The 16,870-nt window shown below is 41.4% G+C and overlaps 2 protein-coding genes across 2 annotated transcripts in view; one reads left to right on the top strand and one right to left on the bottom strand.

Moving 5' to 3' along the window:
• Window positions 1-11,754, top strand: part of syvn1 (synovial apoptosis inhibitor 1, synoviolin) — a 13,042-nt gene extending 1,288 nt beyond the window's left edge. Inside the window, exons 2-16 of the mRNA XM_035669222.1 lie at window positions 3,005-3,156; window positions 3,274-3,366; window positions 3,477-3,629; window positions 4,608-4,656; window positions 5,178-5,281; window positions 6,271-6,397; window positions 6,510-6,609; window positions 6,801-6,866; window positions 7,319-7,435; window positions 7,660-7,817; window positions 8,956-9,102; window positions 9,279-9,425; window positions 9,699-9,882; window positions 10,073-10,188; window positions 10,272-11,754. Of these exons, the coding sequence (XP_035525115.1) occupies window positions 3,025-3,156; window positions 3,274-3,366; window positions 3,477-3,629; window positions 4,608-4,656; window positions 5,178-5,281; window positions 6,271-6,397; window positions 6,510-6,609; window positions 6,801-6,866; window positions 7,319-7,435; window positions 7,660-7,817; window positions 8,956-9,102; window positions 9,279-9,425; window positions 9,699-9,882; window positions 10,073-10,188; window positions 10,272-10,480 (1,902 nt within the window). The 5' untranslated portion in view covers window positions 3,005-3,024 and the 3' untranslated portion in view covers window positions 10,481-11,754. The remainder of the gene's footprint in view (window positions 1-3,004; window positions 3,157-3,273; window positions 3,367-3,476; window positions 3,630-4,607; window positions 4,657-5,177; window positions 5,282-6,270; window positions 6,398-6,509; window positions 6,610-6,800; window positions 6,867-7,318; window positions 7,436-7,659; window positions 7,818-8,955; window positions 9,103-9,278; window positions 9,426-9,698; window positions 9,883-10,072; window positions 10,189-10,271) is intronic.
• A 158-nt stretch (window positions 11,755-11,912) lies between these two features.
• gpr137 (G protein-coupled receptor 137) lies at window positions 11,913-15,938 on the bottom strand. The gene is made up of 7 exons (XM_035669223.1): window positions 15,473-15,938; window positions 15,071-15,120; window positions 14,691-14,931; window positions 14,168-14,317; window positions 13,901-14,026; window positions 13,696-13,814; window positions 11,913-12,957 (listed from the first exon to the last, which is right to left on the bottom strand). Exons 1-7 carry the CDS (start codon window positions 15,851-15,853, stop codon window positions 12,861-12,863), a joined length of 1,164 nt encoding a protein of 387 aa, XP_035525116.1. The 5' UTR covers window positions 15,854-15,938; the 3' UTR covers window positions 11,913-12,860.
• Between the last annotated feature and the right edge of the window lie 932 nt (window positions 15,939-16,870).

The following is a 16,870-nucleotide window of genomic DNA, read 5'->3' on the forward strand; positions in this document are numbered from 1 at the left end:
TTCCATAGAAATACGCAGTGTACGCAACATATATCCAGCAAAAAAGGAGAAGTCTTCAACATTTTATAACTGAATATTTTATTATAACCCATATGTTTAGGTGGTTCTGCTAGGCATCCAAATATAAGATGCATGTTTCAGTAAGCCAATTTGGAAGTTTAGGGGTAACTATTGATAGATTAAACTGAGAAAAAGCCTTTGGATGAAGGAGGTGGAAATCTTAAAGATTCACGTCTGGGATATGCTAAATCAAGGCTTATTTCCTGGTTTAAATAAAACCTAACCCTTTGAAACCAAGGCCCCTATTTTATATTATTAATTGGGAATAGAAAACAACATTTTAACCAGCAGATATGAAGTTAAACATTAAACATGAGTTGAGTTTCAGCAGCAGCAGAACAGAAACACAAATGAATCAGTGATGACAACCTCCTATTGGTCCACGCTTTGATATTTACCGTAAATCTCCCTAAAAGTGAACCACATCAAATCTACAAAGTACAACGCAACACGTTGAAAAATGACGATTAAACGCAAAATAAATCTTAACCCTGTAAACATTCAAGACAAAGCATCTCTTCTCTCTTTGTTTGCCACACCGAGTGGCTTCCAACACGTCTGGGTGGCGGCACGCTAATCTTTTCTCTTGCTTGGAGAAAAATTACCGCAGGCGGCCGGTGTGATGTTGAGGTGGCTCCGAGGAGCAAGCCAAAGATAAACACGTAGCCAGACGAGCATGGGGCGAGTGATAAACACACATTACAGAGAGGGCTGCAGCGGAAAACCGTACGAAAATGAAGCTAAGAAAACAGAGATTTCAGCAGGCAAGGAGAGAGAGAGAGACATCCGTGAAGTGAAGCGAGGAGTCCGCAGGAACATCGAGTCGGGTGAGTCCCGGCAGGAGTCCTGGACAGCTGGAGCAGCTAGGGTGGCTACTGTTAGCTGGAGCTACAGAATAAATAACCCTAACTTAATAAACCTGTCTGATAGTTAGGCCGGTGTCTGCAGTGGGGTTTTAAATGATTACCTTTTTTTTTAAACGTGTGTAACTAGCTTTTTTCTTTTAGGTTTAAGTTGCCCTCTCTCCCTTATTCCTTGGGAGCAGCTTTTACACAGGTTTGGGGGGGATTTTGTGCGAGACTTCATGTAAAGCGGTTAGAGTGATGTTTTCCTCTCCAGGAGCGTGTTTGGTTGTCTGGTTTTGGTGTTAAAGTTGGGAGATTATGTTGTGGATGGATGTAGAATTGTGTGGAGGGTGTGCTGTAACTTAGCTTGCAGAAAGTGGGAGTGACACAATGTTAACTTAATGCAGGTGAAATTTAAAACCAAAGCAAGGAGTAGTTTTTCATTTGTATGTTTTTACTGCGATTGGATACTGATGCTCTGGTGGTCCTGCCCAGGTAACAGAAAAACCCCACTATTATTCACCTAATACTTCCAGGCTGTGCGTTTATTTATAATTAAAATGAAAATTGTGATAATCAGAAAAGCTGTTTTTTAAAGAGGTTATTTGTTTTTTTTAGTGATAGAGGTATTCCTTTATTCGTTTTTTTCCCACAATGGAGAACTTCAAATGTTACAGCAGCAAAAGTGGAGAAAAGATAGAGAAAAGAACAGGAATATAAAAAACAGTAAGAGTAGGGAAATAATAAAACAGAAATATCACAAATAACATCAGCAATTGTAGCAGCAGTTGCACCCTGGGGGCAACAGATCGCACAGTTGGAATATGGGTGTGGATATGTATTTTGAAAGGGGTTGTTTGTTGTAAGGATCAGTCTATGGGATCCAGTCTCTAATTCAAACACTTCAGTTCAACCTGGCAGGCTGACAGCTCTCGTGTTGTCTCACCAGATGGTTATTCAAACAGGCCCTTAAAGGTGTTCTGTAGTTAAGCATGTCCAGAGACACCTGAGACACCTGAGAGCAAGTTTGGTTAATATCAAACCCTGGAGGAAATTCTTACACTATTTAGTTTAAACAAAACAGTGAACGTGTTGTGACCCTCACAAATCTGCTCCCCCAATCAGTAACAAGCATGTCATCTCGCTCCGAACGGCTTCCACGTTGCAGGTTCTGAAAATACGACTTTGCATGAGTGAGATTTCCACAGAAAGCAGCAACATGTCTGAAAACAATAAGAAACTTTAAGTTGTGGTTGGTTTCTGGACAGATGATAACCCTGAAAGCTATTTTTCAGGTAAAATCAGGCACTTTCTAACAGAAGTAAAACAAATCGCAGTATATATCAGCAACAGACACTTGCTCAACAGTTTGTTCAGTAGTTTCATTTTAATGTAAACCACCGTAACGAATACACCCTGGCTAGTAAACAGCCGATCTCACACCTTGATAATGGAGCACGCTGTGAGTGAATCACCAATCTACCCTTTGGAGTATGCAACATGTTCCCAGTCATGACCTACATCCGATATATCTCAAGAAACAGTGCACTATGGAGAAGTATATATCAAAAATACCATATGACAAAACATTAAAATCATCACTGGTGTGCTGTGATACATTCAGCAGGTAAATTCAACCTTTTTTTCCCCTGATCTTCATTAAAAAATGGCATTTAAAATGATTAATAATTATCTAAACTAACTGCAATGAAACATTTTGTTTTACATTTTTCAGCTGTATGACTCAGGCCTAGAATAAACACAAAGGATCAGTGTGGCTGCTTCCTGATACTCTCTAAACCCCCCAAATATCATAATTATACGTTATTCGATTATTATTTTTAACCTCCAGAGAAGTTTAGGCTTGCTGGGGTGAGAGACAGCGTTTCTGAACTGAAAGAGACGGTGAAAAGCCTTATTTATTTATCAAGGACCACATAGTTTGCAGAGCAGATATCTCATTATAAATGACTGACAGACTTCCTAGTGACCACATTGTCTCCAGGAAAGTGCTACTACTACTACATTCAGTCAGCATTCACATATAACAACCACCTCCTTCTCCTTCTCTTCTCCCTTCATCTGTTTCCCCGCCACAGTATCTGTAGCTGAGTCCAAAATGGTACGAGCAGCCTTGGTGACCGCCACCAGTCTGGCATTGACTGGGGCTGTGGTGGCACATGCTTACCTCCTCAAACATCAGTTCTACCCGACCGTGGTCTACCTCACCAAGAGCAGCCCCAGCATGGCGGTAAGAGCAGCGCTAAGTCAATTTATCCACATTAATGTCTTTTTAAATTTGACTGTATTTTCTCAGAGGCCGTATTTGTAACAATGTGACGAATCAGCTTTTTGTTTCTGGTGTCAGGTGTTGTACATTCAGGCCTTCGTGTTGGTGTTTCTGTTGGGAAAGTTCATGAGGAAGGTCTTTTTTGGACAGCTGAGGGCTGCAGAAATGGAGGTAGAGTTCTGTTTATATGTATGACTCACCACAGCACACATTCAGTTTTAATATTTAATGCATTGTCTCTGTTGTAAGTGACATGTGCAATCACTCCGCTCTACCGACAGCATCTCATTGAGCGCTCCTGGTACGCGGTGACCGAGACGTGCCTGGCGTTCACCGTGTTCAGGGACGACTTCTCCCCCCGCTTTGTTGCCCTCTTCACCCTCCTGCTCTTCCTTAAGTGCTTCCACTGGCTTGCTGAGGACCGGGTGGACTTTGTGAGTGACGAGAGACAACCCACTTCCTCATCCTACATAGCACACAGTATACTTAATCCACTGTACGGCACATTGTTTAAAGGAAGAAAGGAAATGTGGGACAAAGGATGGGACAGATGGCGTGTGACTAAGGTTGCATACCAGAGTTGAACAAACATTGTTATCTGAAATTTTGCACCTGATTCTGGGATTTTTCCATTGGATTGTTTCAGAAAATGTGGTAAACAAAGACAAAAACAAAGGTTTATGATTCTTACATGTTTGGTTCAGCGAGATAATCCAATTTTATGATTTCTGAAGCGTAAATGTGATCGATAGAAGTAAAAAAGCTAACGTTAGGCTATATATTAGCTACACGACAGTCGCATGACCTTAACATCCCCACCACTAAACTTTCAACTTGTGATTAAATCTTTTAATTAAAATCTACAAGTTGGAAAGTTTGAGAATAGTTTGCAAGAGTATAAACACAACGAGGCTGTAAAGGTGGACTAGTGTGCCGACATTTAATGTCATTTAGCCACTTGTCAACAACTTCCTTTTACATAAAAGCTTAAAAAGTCACAGGTGGGATGTTTACTGATGTATTTTACATCGTAGAACAAAACACAAACAATCTTATTTCAGCCATCTAACCAGAAACTCATTCAAAATAGTTTTAAGGCATGAGAACCAGAACAAGTGCCAAAAAATGCTTACTCATTTCTGGGCTTTAGGACTCATTACTGCAGCAGTCTATTCAGTTACAAATGTAATGTAAACAACTATAGTGAACTGCAGAGTAAAGTACTGTGTGGATGGAGAGGATGTTGTGAACGGAGGAAGCTTTGATTCATTAGCTGAATATCAAACAACCTTCTGTTATTGTGTTGGTTAGTATGTACAATGATAATTCATTATGACAGTTGATGTGATGTGACTGTGCATGTTTTAACTAACGTGTAAATAATGTTCTGTTTTTAATCCTTTTTCTGTCAGATGGAACGGAGCCCAAACATATCTTGGCTTTTTCACTTCAGAGTATTGTGTAAGTACGCGTTATCAGCCACGTCAGAAATCCTTCTTCCCGCCCTTCGTCGGTGTCCTTCTTTAAACTCTTTGACGCTCTGTCTCTCTTTCTGTTCTGTTGCTTCTGTTTATGAAAGAAGTGTAAATGAAACTATGCAAATCATCGCTGTTTGCACATGAGGCCAGGTGCATCACGGTTTAATGGAGTCCCTGAACGTAACACCAGAATGATTGACATTACCAGACCGTGACACCATTTTCTGAACACTACTACAAAATCCACTCCTTCAGTCCTCTCGTCAGACTTAATTAGTGGTGGTGACATCCAGCCGACTGTGTCTCATTCAGGACAGCTCATATCTCTATCCATGGCAGTTACAGAATCAGCACCAGTAGTTTCTAAAGAAGGGTCCATCGGTTACTTAGAAAACCAGTACATCTGTACATCTTTAAATACTTAATGTGCTTGGAGCTTCTGCATGTAGGTACTTCCGCCCTCCCACAGAGGTGTCATTCAGTGTTGTTCTTTATTTCCTGCAGCTCTCATGGGACTGCTGGGTGTCCTGGACTTCCTCTTTGTCAACCACGCCTGTTACAGCATCATTACCCGAGGAGCCTCTGTCCAGCTTGTCTTTGGATTTGAGGTTTGTCCTACTTCAGTTGAAGATTAATTTAAGCTTTTTTTTTTTAAAAAGGGGCTTATTTAACCTACCTTTGATCGTTTCCAAATCTTAATCCTTCACCCTACTTTGGCAGGCTTATGGACGGGTTGCACAGCAGACATTTTGGCATGTGATAGCAGCAAACTCACAGGTGTATTAATGGTGGCTGCATTCCACTTAGAGGAGGGTTCGCCGTTGTGCATGCTGGTTCACTGTCACTATTGCTGGGACACTTAATGGAACTGAGTGTTTTTCTGGCTTGTTGTGCAACTAGTCCATTCCTTTATTTAATCAAGAGTAATTTTTTCTCTTGTGATATTAAATGTTTCTTAATGAGGTCAAGACTTAAGGGGCACCCTGGTAGCTCACCTGTACTGAGGCTGAATCCTTTCCATAGCAACCTGGGTTCGATTCCCGCCTATAGCCCTTTTTATCTCTCTGGTGAGGAAGTTGAGGTGTGCAGCTGCAGCTCTTCATCTAACGGCTCAACAAGCTCACAGACAAGCAAACTTCCTGTGACTACTTTATAGCCAGTTAAATGCTTTTAATGTGAACCTGCAGCAGTAGAGAATATTCTGTTTCATTAGCAGGAACTTAATACTGCCGTCCTCCGGTTACTTTGCCACAGATACACAGTTCGTAATACTTTAAATATAGAAATATTTAAATACTTTCTACAATGGCCATTCTGTAGGCCCGTCTGACAAAGTATAAAAGTCCCAAAATGTTTTTTAAAAAAGACAGAAATGTGGGTAAGACAAATGGGATTCATTTCCACATAGTACATATTTCTTTTTTATGTTTCACTCTCCGTCAACTTTTGATGACATTTTAGTTTTTAAAGCTCCAGAAATAACAGATCGATCTTTAATCTACATCCAGTAATCCCAGCTGTTGTGGCACTTTTCAAGTGTCTTGAGATCATCGACCAGAAGAAGATATAAATCTAAATGCCTGTATCTCCCCCTCAGTATGCCATCCTGCTGACCATGGTGCTTACGACCTTCGTTAAATACCTTCTGCACACTATTGACCTGCAGAGTGAGAATCCCTGGGACAACAAGGCCGGCTACATGCTCTACACTGAGCTCTTCACAGGTACTGCGTTCACTTCAAACTGTGACGCTGGAACATTTTCCTTCCAGACAATGTGGTATAACTTAAAGATGTAATGGTGGCAGCCATACTCAAATGTTAGTTTTTATTCCAGGTTTCATCAAAGTGCTCCTGTACATTGCATTCATGACCATCATGATAAAAGTCCACACCTTCCCCCTGTTTGCCATCCGGCCCATGTATCTGGCTATGAGGTGAGCAGCTGTGTGCCTTTGTATTTGTGTGTGAGGACGTTTTCTTTCTTCTTTTTTTTATTACTTTCACTACACTGCTTTCTGTTGTTGTAAGTCAGAGTTCTCACACAGGTCTCAATAATCTTTAAATGTTTGGAATATGAGTTTGTTTGCATGTTTTGAGTTTGGTGTTGTTTTCTTTTTTTTCTCAGGCAGTTCAAGAAAGCTGTAACAGATGCTATAATGTCTCGGAGAGCAATCCGCAACATGAATACACTGTGAGTATTTCTTACTGATTGCACCATGTTCCATTTCTTTGTCTTATTAATTTACATATCATTCAGTTAAACAAACATGGTCAAATTTAATTCTCATTTAATGACATGGACTATGGCCCTTATACGAATGAATACCCATTCTCCATTTGAAGATAAAACACACTGCACATTAACTTTGACAAGCTCTTAATCAGGTTGTAGCAAACGTATATAATGTTTAAGAATATTTACAGAATATTTTAGGTGTTGAGCCGTATGTACAATTTTGGATAGTTTGTTTTTCTTCTGTCTCTAAGCTCATCTTTCATCTGATCTAATAATCTTTAGCTGTGGGTTATTTGCAAGCAGACAATGCGCACAGACACACAGTACAAGCTGAATAAAAACGCAACTAATACGTTCTCTGGCTAGAACTCCCGTTCATTTCTCTTCTCATTTCTGCCTTTGTTCAGATACCCTGACGCTACTCCTGAAGACCTGCAGGCCTCTGACAACGTCTGTATTATCTGTCGAGAGGAAATGGTCACTGGAGCCAAGAAGCTGCCTTGTAATCACATTTTCCACTCCAGGTAAGTCTCGCAGGGAAGATTCTAGACTGCAAACAAACAGAACAATGTACAGTAGATGTTTACTGACGTTACACAGTTCCTGTATTTAAACAGCGAACGAGTCAGTGTGGCAAATTAAACACGACATCAACAAGAACCGTTGTTACTGCGTTGTGTTTAATATTTGTTGTTTGTTTGTTGTATACATCAAATGATCTTGCTTTACCTTCCTCTCCTCCCCACAGCTGCCTGCGCTCCTGGTTCCAGAGGCAGCAGACCTGTCCTACCTGTCGCATGGACGTCCTCCGGGCCTCTAACAACAATCAGACTCCAGCTCCGGCCCAGCCCCCGCCACCTGCTCCTGCAGCCCCCGCCAACGCCCCCGCAGCCCCACCTGCCAATGGTGAGAGTCAAAACCAGTACAAACACAACCGCTGTCTTCCTGCTTCCAGCCTACGCACACCCAAATTATGTGCAGTCCAGAACGCATGTCATGTGGGTGCCCTCAGCGACAAAACCGCCAGTGAGGAAGGAAAAATGCTGTTTGAAACAACTTATGCAACACTGCGCATTCCAATACCTGAGAGTAATGCTTCACCTGGGTACATTTACCTGTTTGACAGACAGTATGTACCTTTATACCTGCTGCTATCAGGACTGTTTCACCATTCATGAACTCAAAGCCTCTATGTGCACAACTTTAGTAACTATAGATAACTACAGTTTTCGTTTGTAGAAACATTAAACAATCCTGGTGCAGTCTTCTAGCGCCCATTTTCACTCATTGTGGCTTTAAGTTTGGAGAAACTTAAAGCCACTTAAAGTTAAATACAGTTTTTCCAGCTTAATTAATAGTCTTGCTGATCATGTTGAGCACTATAAGGGATCTCAAAGATTGCTATTGGGGCGGATCAAAGCATGTTTTGACTGATTATCAGCTACGTTGAGCCCGATCCGACCCTTTGTTTTACGTCAGCTGTCACACAGGTGTTCTTACTCTCGAAGCTTTCATGCACGGTGCAGCTGTTGTCAACTTTCCACTGTGTGTTTCTTCTCTACTCTGCTGACAGCGGTGGAGAGCTGCACACTCGCCGCGCCAATGAAAGTGCAAAAAAAAGCCTGTCAGAGTAATTTATTAATGTTATCAACACTAAAGAAACCTTCCCTGAAGCAACAAACAATGCAGGACACCTTTGAAGGGAGAGAGAAATTCCTTTGAGACAGTGACAAAGGCCAAAAAAGATTACAGAGGGTTTTATATTTATTTTAACCTTCTTATTATGAAATTTTGTGAAAGAAATAAAACAAAAAATATTAAGGAACAGCATGGATGCATGCAATTCTTTTCTTAATGCAATGCAGAGCTATTCACCTGTATTACCTAGGAAAATACAAGTATCCTCTCAGCAGATGTATTAAATGGTCGGACTGCGGGCACGACACGTTCCATCCCCAGAGAATATTCATTTCCTCTTGTAAATGCATAGTTGGACCCTTTTCCAGTGTCTGTAAGGATCTCTTTGGTTCTGTTTCCTCTGCAGTCGCACCAGGAATGTTACCTGGCTTCCCTCCTGGCATCTTCCCCTTCTGGGGTCCCTTCCCTGCAGTGCCTCCTCCTGCTGCTGCAGCTGCAGCTCCCGGTGCTCCCGATGCTCCCCAAGGCAGCACAGAGGCTACGCAGGCAGCTGGTGAGGATACCTCGTGCTCTCCTGCAACAAATTAGCCACCACAATTTTCCACAGCACAAAAAAGGAAATCAAACCCAAACAATCTGACACAGTTTGTTAATTCAATGTGTCAGTGTCAGAGATGATATCGGTGCACCTGGAGTGTTGTTTTATTTTCTCTTTGTTTGTTTCATCAGGTACCAGCCAGCCCACCTCATCGACTGCAGACACCGCTGCAGCTGCTGCTGCTGCAGGAGCAGCAATCCCAGGCTTTCCCTTCTCCTTCCCCCCTCCTCCTTTCCCCACTGCACCATGGCTGCCCATGCCACCTCCTCCTCCCTTCGGTAAGCACAAACACTCTTGCGTTGTCTTGCAGACCTAAATGAATATACACTTGCTGACTTGACTGTTGCAGAAAATAAGTACAAGGACATTGTTTCTGAGAAGGCTGAATGCATTAAGACAAAAGACTGCTGAAAAAAAACAGAAGAGTTTGGGAAATCCAGCATCAGAGTGTAACGAGACAACTCTGGTTGCTCTGCATTTTAAGTGACGATTCTCTGACCAATCGGTGGTCTGTAGTGTTTTCACTCCTCCCTTTCTCTCCTCTCCTACAGTGTCATCAATGCCTCCTCCTCCTCCGTCTCTGTCCCGGCTGTCGGAGGAGGAGCTGAGGGAGCTGGAGGCAGAAGGCCGACGCGGCCTCGAGGCCAGGCTCCAGTGTCTCCAGAACATCCACACCCTGCTGGACGCCGCCATGCTCAACATCCACCACTACCTCAGCACCGTCGCCACACTCACGTAACTGAGCCTTCTTTAGCTTAATGTTCTCCAACTCTTCCCAAATTAAGCTTAAATTATTGAAATATGTATAAAACCTTTTCAATAATTTAAGATCAAGTGGCACAATTGTAACAGGAAACCTCAGAGCTGACCACATGTGTTTCCAAAAAGCTATTTTCAGTTGAATTGTCCATCATTGTCTCCACAGACCTCCTCGGACTGGGAGCAGCACTGGAGAAGCCAGTGGGACAAACAACACTGCTTCATCCACTGCAGCCGGCAGTAGCACAGACAGTCCCAGCCAGGAGAAGGACTCTTCCAGCTGTAAGTAAACTGACAGGTCAACTCAAGAGACAATTCAATCAAAAAGCTTGGACCCTGAGTCAGTATTTTATTTCCGTTTCCAGCTGAGCAGGCGGACGGAGCTACAGTCTCCTCTCAGCCAGCGGACTCCACTTCCGCTGCCTCGGACACAGAAAGGCAAGAAGCGATGGATGAAGGAGTGGAGGTGGGGGACGAGAACGGAGAGCCAAATGCTGCTGAGCTGAGACGCCGCCGCCTTCGTAAACTAGAGACTGCAACAGCATCGTCATCTTCCCCCCCTCCGGACAACTGATCCATGCGCTCTGACTCGGACACGTTGCTCTGGACCAACAGGAACTCTGAGCTGATTGATCGTTGCTTTGGTTCCTCATTGCCTCTCTTCCTCGTGGCTCTCGCCTTCCACAGGCTCACTGTGTCGAGTTGGATTCAGACTGCTGGGAGACGCAATGATTTTTGCCGCTTATCTGGACTGTTCTGTGTCAGAAAGCAATAGCACGACTTCTTTTTTTTTTTTTGTTCTCACCACCTTTCCCCCAGAATGACTACTGCAATAAGAGTGCTGCAGATGTTTGTAAGTTTAATCAGATGGAAGAGGAACGTGGAACCCAGTTATTTGGTCAGTGTGAGAGAGATGGTGTTTGGTAGTTTTACTGTCGGTGAGGCACTTAAATTTTGTTTAATTCAGCTTTCTTCAACAAAAAGGTGGTTCCATTCACCACATCAACATGTTACACAGCAGCTGGATCAGTGTCAGATCCAGTGAATTCAAATCAAAGGAAGTTGATTAACTACTCTGGCTTTGGCTCTTTTTCTTTTAACATTCATCACTTTTCTGTTGCCACTGCAGACGTTGTGACATACTGATTTATTTGAATGTGTACATACTGTATAAAGAGTTTTAATAGGATGATCTGTACATAATGCAGAATAAACTGTTGGACTGAAATGGCAGCGACGCAACACGTATGTTGGTTTGTATGTTCACATACGGATGGTCTCAGGGTCGGGACCCCTCCCCACCCCAAAGGCTCCCATCATGAATCTGAGTGGTCACAAGATGATTAAAGTAAAAGTTATCTCTGTTACAAAATTATCTTTTACTTTCCCCTATTGTTTCCTTGTGAAATGTGTTTTTTTTTTTTTTTACCTCATTAGGCTTCTAAACATCATTCAAATGAGGCAATGTGAGCTATTCTGTAAAAGACATGAAACCCAGTTAATGTCTGCTTTTGTTGTTTTTTGTTTTGAAGTAATGCAGTAATTCTTTATCTTGCAGGTCTGTAATTTCCCAGGAAGTTTCCTGATAGAAGTATGTGTTTTGGTACTAATTATAAGGAAAGAGGAATTTCATTTATTATTGGAAACTTAAGTCTTCGTATATGTTGAGTTTTTTTTTTTACACATTTCTCAAAATTATCCATATGTTAATCTGACCTGTGTGTACCAAACAAATGATAATTAGTACCAAATGACATTGTTCTTTCTGGGAAACTTCCCAAATGCAGAAATCACAGACCAGTAAAATAAAGTGTAATGCAATAGACTATTTGTTTTATTAAACAGTAACGTAAAAAACAAAAATAAAAGTAGACATGATGTTCACCACAGATAAAACATTTAAAAGTGTAAAACATTATGACATACCTTGAGAAACAACTTTATTCCACATAGTTTGCAGCTTTTCACCGCTCACGTGGTTTCTGCTTAGCAACAGGCCAGACAAGCTTGTTTTGATGTTTTTATTAGTTTGTTGTTTACATAGTAAATAGTTACGAGGTAAAGTCAACGCCACAGTTGAGTGACTCGCTAAGAGGAAGCCTCATTCCAGTAAAGACATGAAGGAGAATAACATTTGATTTTTCTTAATTGGTTTCAAATAAGTTAAGCTTAAATCAAAATAAAATTACACAGGAAGGGAATAAAAATCAACACTAAAAATGTAAATTTATGAAACTAAAATGTGAGAAACAAAATGAACAGCAGACATTGGCCTGAAAGGTAACTTATTAAACAAAAAATAACAGTTGAGCGATGTGAATACCTGCAGAGATGTTTAAGTCTGAGATTTAAAAAAAACAGAACTTGTGGATGTGGAAATATTTATTAAAGCTGTCAAAAGAAATGACTGGTCTTTAAAAAAATGCCAAAAAAGAGTTGATATTTTGTATTTTAGTCAATTTCTTATACACTTTAAACAGTGTAAGAGAAAAGTTACCTTCACAAAACAGCTGTGAGCTTTTGAGCTACATTACATAACGTGGGTTCATTTAATTAAGGAATGCTAACAAAGCTAAATGTGCCATTTTTAGGACTTTGTAAGAGCTAGTTGGTTTTTTTTAATTCAACAATGGGACATGGACTTATTTAAAACAAGCTAACAAACTGACACAATCTCAGCTTAACCTTCACAAGGAGATCACTGAGCACAATGTTTGGTTGTTCCCACCAAAGTGTGTTCCCTTTGAGCTACGATTTAAATATATATTCTCTGTTCAAAAACTACAAGGTGCATATTCACTGTTCAGTGGTGGTTTCCTGAGGTTTTCAGTGCAAAAACACTGCAGGGGAGGGAAGGAGGGGGGGTTGCTACTGAGTGGTAGCTGTGTGTCGCTCGTCCTCGAGATAAATGTCATCCAGGACACGACGACCCTGATAGCGGCGAGGAGTCGGGGTCAGTTCTGGGGAGTGGAGTAGAAGGTGTGGTGCTGGTGGTTCTGGTCTGGAGGATTGCTGGCAAACAGGAGCGGCGCGGTCTCTGATCCGTACCAGCTGAAACAGAGCGAGAAGAGGAGCAACAGATGACAGCTGTGTCTGCTGTGCAGTGTTTAGGATTCTCATATGGGATGAATTTATTTTAGTCCATAAAATGTTAGAAAATGGTGAAAGATGCTTATCACAGTTTCACTGAGCCTTTAAATGTCTTGTTTAATCGACCAAACAGTCCAAAACCAAGTATATAAAATTGGAGCTGAGACAATTAATCGATTAGTCAGCCAACAGGGAAATTAGATGCAACAATTTTGATTATCACTTAATTGTTTCAGACATTTGTTAAAACACCAACGATTCTCTGGTTCCAGATTTTCAAATGAGACTATTTGCTGCTTTATTTCTATCCTTTTTTACACCAAACACGTGCAGATTGAACCCACTTTTCCCACTAAAGACATAGGTCAGATGTTGGTGAGTGTCACTGTCTAGTGTAAAAGGGGTTTTAGGTTTCTATCACAATACAGTGAATACTTTTGAGGGTTTGTTTTGTTTCTTCACACTGCTGGTCGAGCAAAACAAGTCACTTAAACATTTCAGCTTCAGCTCTACGAAGCTGTGATGGCCCTATTTGGACATTTTATTGCTCAAACAATATTTGCAGACCTGTATAAAATAAAGAGAAGCTGTAAATGATCACATGAGAGAAGCTGGAACTGGGAAGTGTTTGCATTTTTTCTTGTTGAACTAATAATTCCAGCTCTACCTGTGAGTCTAACGTGGTTTTAATGACAGTACCTTGCATGTGGATGCGAACTGCGTTCCCACGGAACAGGTGCATCCTCATCGCTGCCTTGAGGGTCATCAAAGAAATATGGACGAGGTAGGATCCTGTTGTTGATGGCCATGCTGCTGCTCTGTAGAGTCAGAGAAAACACACGTTGGAAGGACTTCCACTCAGCGATACACATTCAGTGCAGTTTGTGTCAGATGTTCTATCTACCTCTTGAGTAGGCCGGCGAACTCTGAAGATGAGGAGGAGTAAACTGGTCGGGAGCAGCTCCCATATGAGGAGGATGGCGCCAAAGACCAGGTAGCCCCGGTCGCCCAGTTCAACACGCAAGTCAGCCTACAAACAAAAAACACCCACACAGGGTTATCTAGTAGTGTACTGGCATTTTTACAGGCTCTTGCTTTCAATCTTATAAAACACTAGCAACCATTACTACCATCTTTAACAGTGTGTTACACTCAGATGTGGGGGGATTACCTGGTCAGAGACGTTGTACCAGTCAAAGTTGAATGACTCCACCCGGTGGCTCTGAGACAGAATGAGGACTGTGAGGTTGTAGCAGGCTCGACTGGCATACAACAAGATCACTGCTGCTCCCAGAGCGGCTGTACGGCACACTGTGGTCCCCTGGTCGGGTATAAAAGGCACCGTTAGCCTCAGAATTACACAGGAGGGTAAGAAGTGTTTACAGGGGTACTCCAGCGATTTGTACTACATTTCATAAAGTTGGAGAAATGAGGGTTGCGTTAATAAAAGAATGGTCAAAATATATATCCTGACTTTAAGTCCATTTTATGGGTTAAAAATGCTGGGAACTATAATTCCTATAATATTCCTCACTAAACTACTAGTGATTTTATTCTCACCAGAACAGTTTTTTAATGAATTATACAAAAAAAATCTCTGCATTTGTCAATTTTTCCCACAATTTCATAACATAAAAACCCCAAAAAATTCTATTTATTTTCACATTTTACATATTTGTCACTTCAGTGCTCACCGTGCTGATCAGGTAGGGGCTGGTGGAGCGCGAGTGTCTCGTCAGGAGCAGCAGCGAGGCGGCCAGTAACACCGCATCCAGGATGAAGAGCAAGTCGTTGACTAGAACTCGAACCAGGACCAGATTCCAGGTCCACTCCCCTGACCTATCGGCAGCACCTCTGTCCTCGAGAGCCGCACAGACCACATTGACGCAGAGGAAGATGGCGCTCAGTGCACCATACATGCATCGTGCCAGCCAGCTGAGGAAGACATGGACGCCAGAGTAACGAATGGATTAGTGGTTATATGTTGATTCTGAGGCTTAATTAATCATTCAGAGAGAAACTGTGATACAATATTATTCTAAATTTGTAGTCTGTACTGTAGAGTGAAACTTACAGTCCTCTGTCCACCTCTGAGCTGTAAAGCTCTCTCACTTTGAGTAACACCTGTGGTACAAGAGAGAAATAAAAATCAGACATTAAGCATGAAACTGAAACCAAAAGAAACGTTGAATAAACATCCTGTTTCTGGTCGCTCTAATGCATTTTACTAACTCCACAAGGTTTCAGTTAATATCCGTTTGGCACAAAGTTATTGAAAGGAATTTCCCAGATTAAAGATTATGTGAAGATTATGACCCTGAAATTCTAAAAACTTTGATTTGTTTTCAGTTATTTATGACATGAAATCACTGTGGCTGCATCAGAATAATTCTTTTTACAATCTTTTTGTACATTTCCATCAGTATTTCCCTCCACATTACAGCTGGTGCATTAAAGAGAATACCCTCAGTCTTACCTGAGTAAAATACAGGTTAATAAGGCTGAGAGTGAAGAACTGCAGACAGACAGGGAAGCAGTAGAGCAGCCAGTAGACTGCCACAGGTAGGTGGTTAGCCTCCAGAGCGTTACGGAAGTAAAAGGAGAACAGGGTGGTGCGGAGGGCCGCCCAGAGCAGGCAGAGGAACAGAAACACACTCTGGTAGCTCCATCTTTTATGTCTGTAGAGGTAGAGAAGCCAGAGCTGGACGTACACCACCAGGAACAGTCCGGCGTACAGAGTGGTGTAGAGGATAGTGAAGCCAAGCTGGACCGAGGGGGCGATGGCCGGCTGCAAGGGGAACGGGGGAGGCAGAGTGGAGGAGTTGGGAGGAGGGGCAGCTGTGACTGGAGCTTCCATTGGAGTACTGACGGGGCTAACTAACTGTCCATCCTCACAAAGAAACTGCCGAACATCTCCTCTCAGCCTGAAGGGTTTACGTGGGAGACCTGCAGGCAGCAACAGCAACACATGAGCAATGAGGAGGAAGTTAGTCAGCTGTTTAATTATGCTGCATTATCCAGAAACTGAGGTTCCTATCTGGTTAAATTGACAGTTACTCAACTGATTTTTTGGTGTCATGACGGTATTATAAATATAAAATATATAAAATATCGACCTAACAGAATCATTTATCCACACTGCCAACTCTACGAGGCAAATAAATGCTTGAAATAATATAAATAAGAACATTTAAATTCTGTATATTGGTCAGTATCAGGCAATTAAATCTAATTATAAAATCTGACTCTGCAATACTCCCTCTAAAATAGTTTTACTGCATGTATTATATAGAGCTGCACACAAGTAATAAGTACAATATCCAAATCCAAGTACAGTTGAGCTGCAGTTACAAATCTAACCCAATAAATGTCACATCAACTCTAATTTTAATAGTTTCTTTCAGTAAAAATGAAAATGATGATGCAAAAATCAAAAATATATAAATATGATTTTTTGTTACCTCATCATGCAGCTCTAATATTATATATCATAGTACAGTTTAGTACAGTTTAAATCTCACGTGAAGCTGGCTGCTATTCTTCACACTGGACTTTAATTTAACAGTAACTTTTATTTACAATAGTTCCCCCTTAATGACAATGTAACAGCAATCCCATGCCACAATTACAATGATATATGATAATCACATAAATAACATTCACATTAATGTGAACTATAGACAGTGACCTGATTATAAAGCAACAGTCACATTATGGAGGAAAACACAACAATACAGCAGCACAAACATTCAGTCATTTCTCACAGAAATGTCACACTAACATAACATTTCTAATACTTAACTGTGATATTGTTCTAGTATTTATCACCGATTATCATCACTAAACATACATTAAAATTAAAGACCCTAACCTT

The sequence above is a fragment of the Morone saxatilis genome, unplaced genomic scaffold (assembly GCF_004916995.1).
Source record: "Morone saxatilis isolate NCDOM2014 unplaced genomic scaffold, NCSU_SB_2.0 Contig22, whole genome shotgun sequence".
In the NCBI taxonomy this organism is placed as follows: domain Eukaryota; kingdom Metazoa; phylum Chordata; class Actinopteri; family Moronidae; genus Morone; species Morone saxatilis.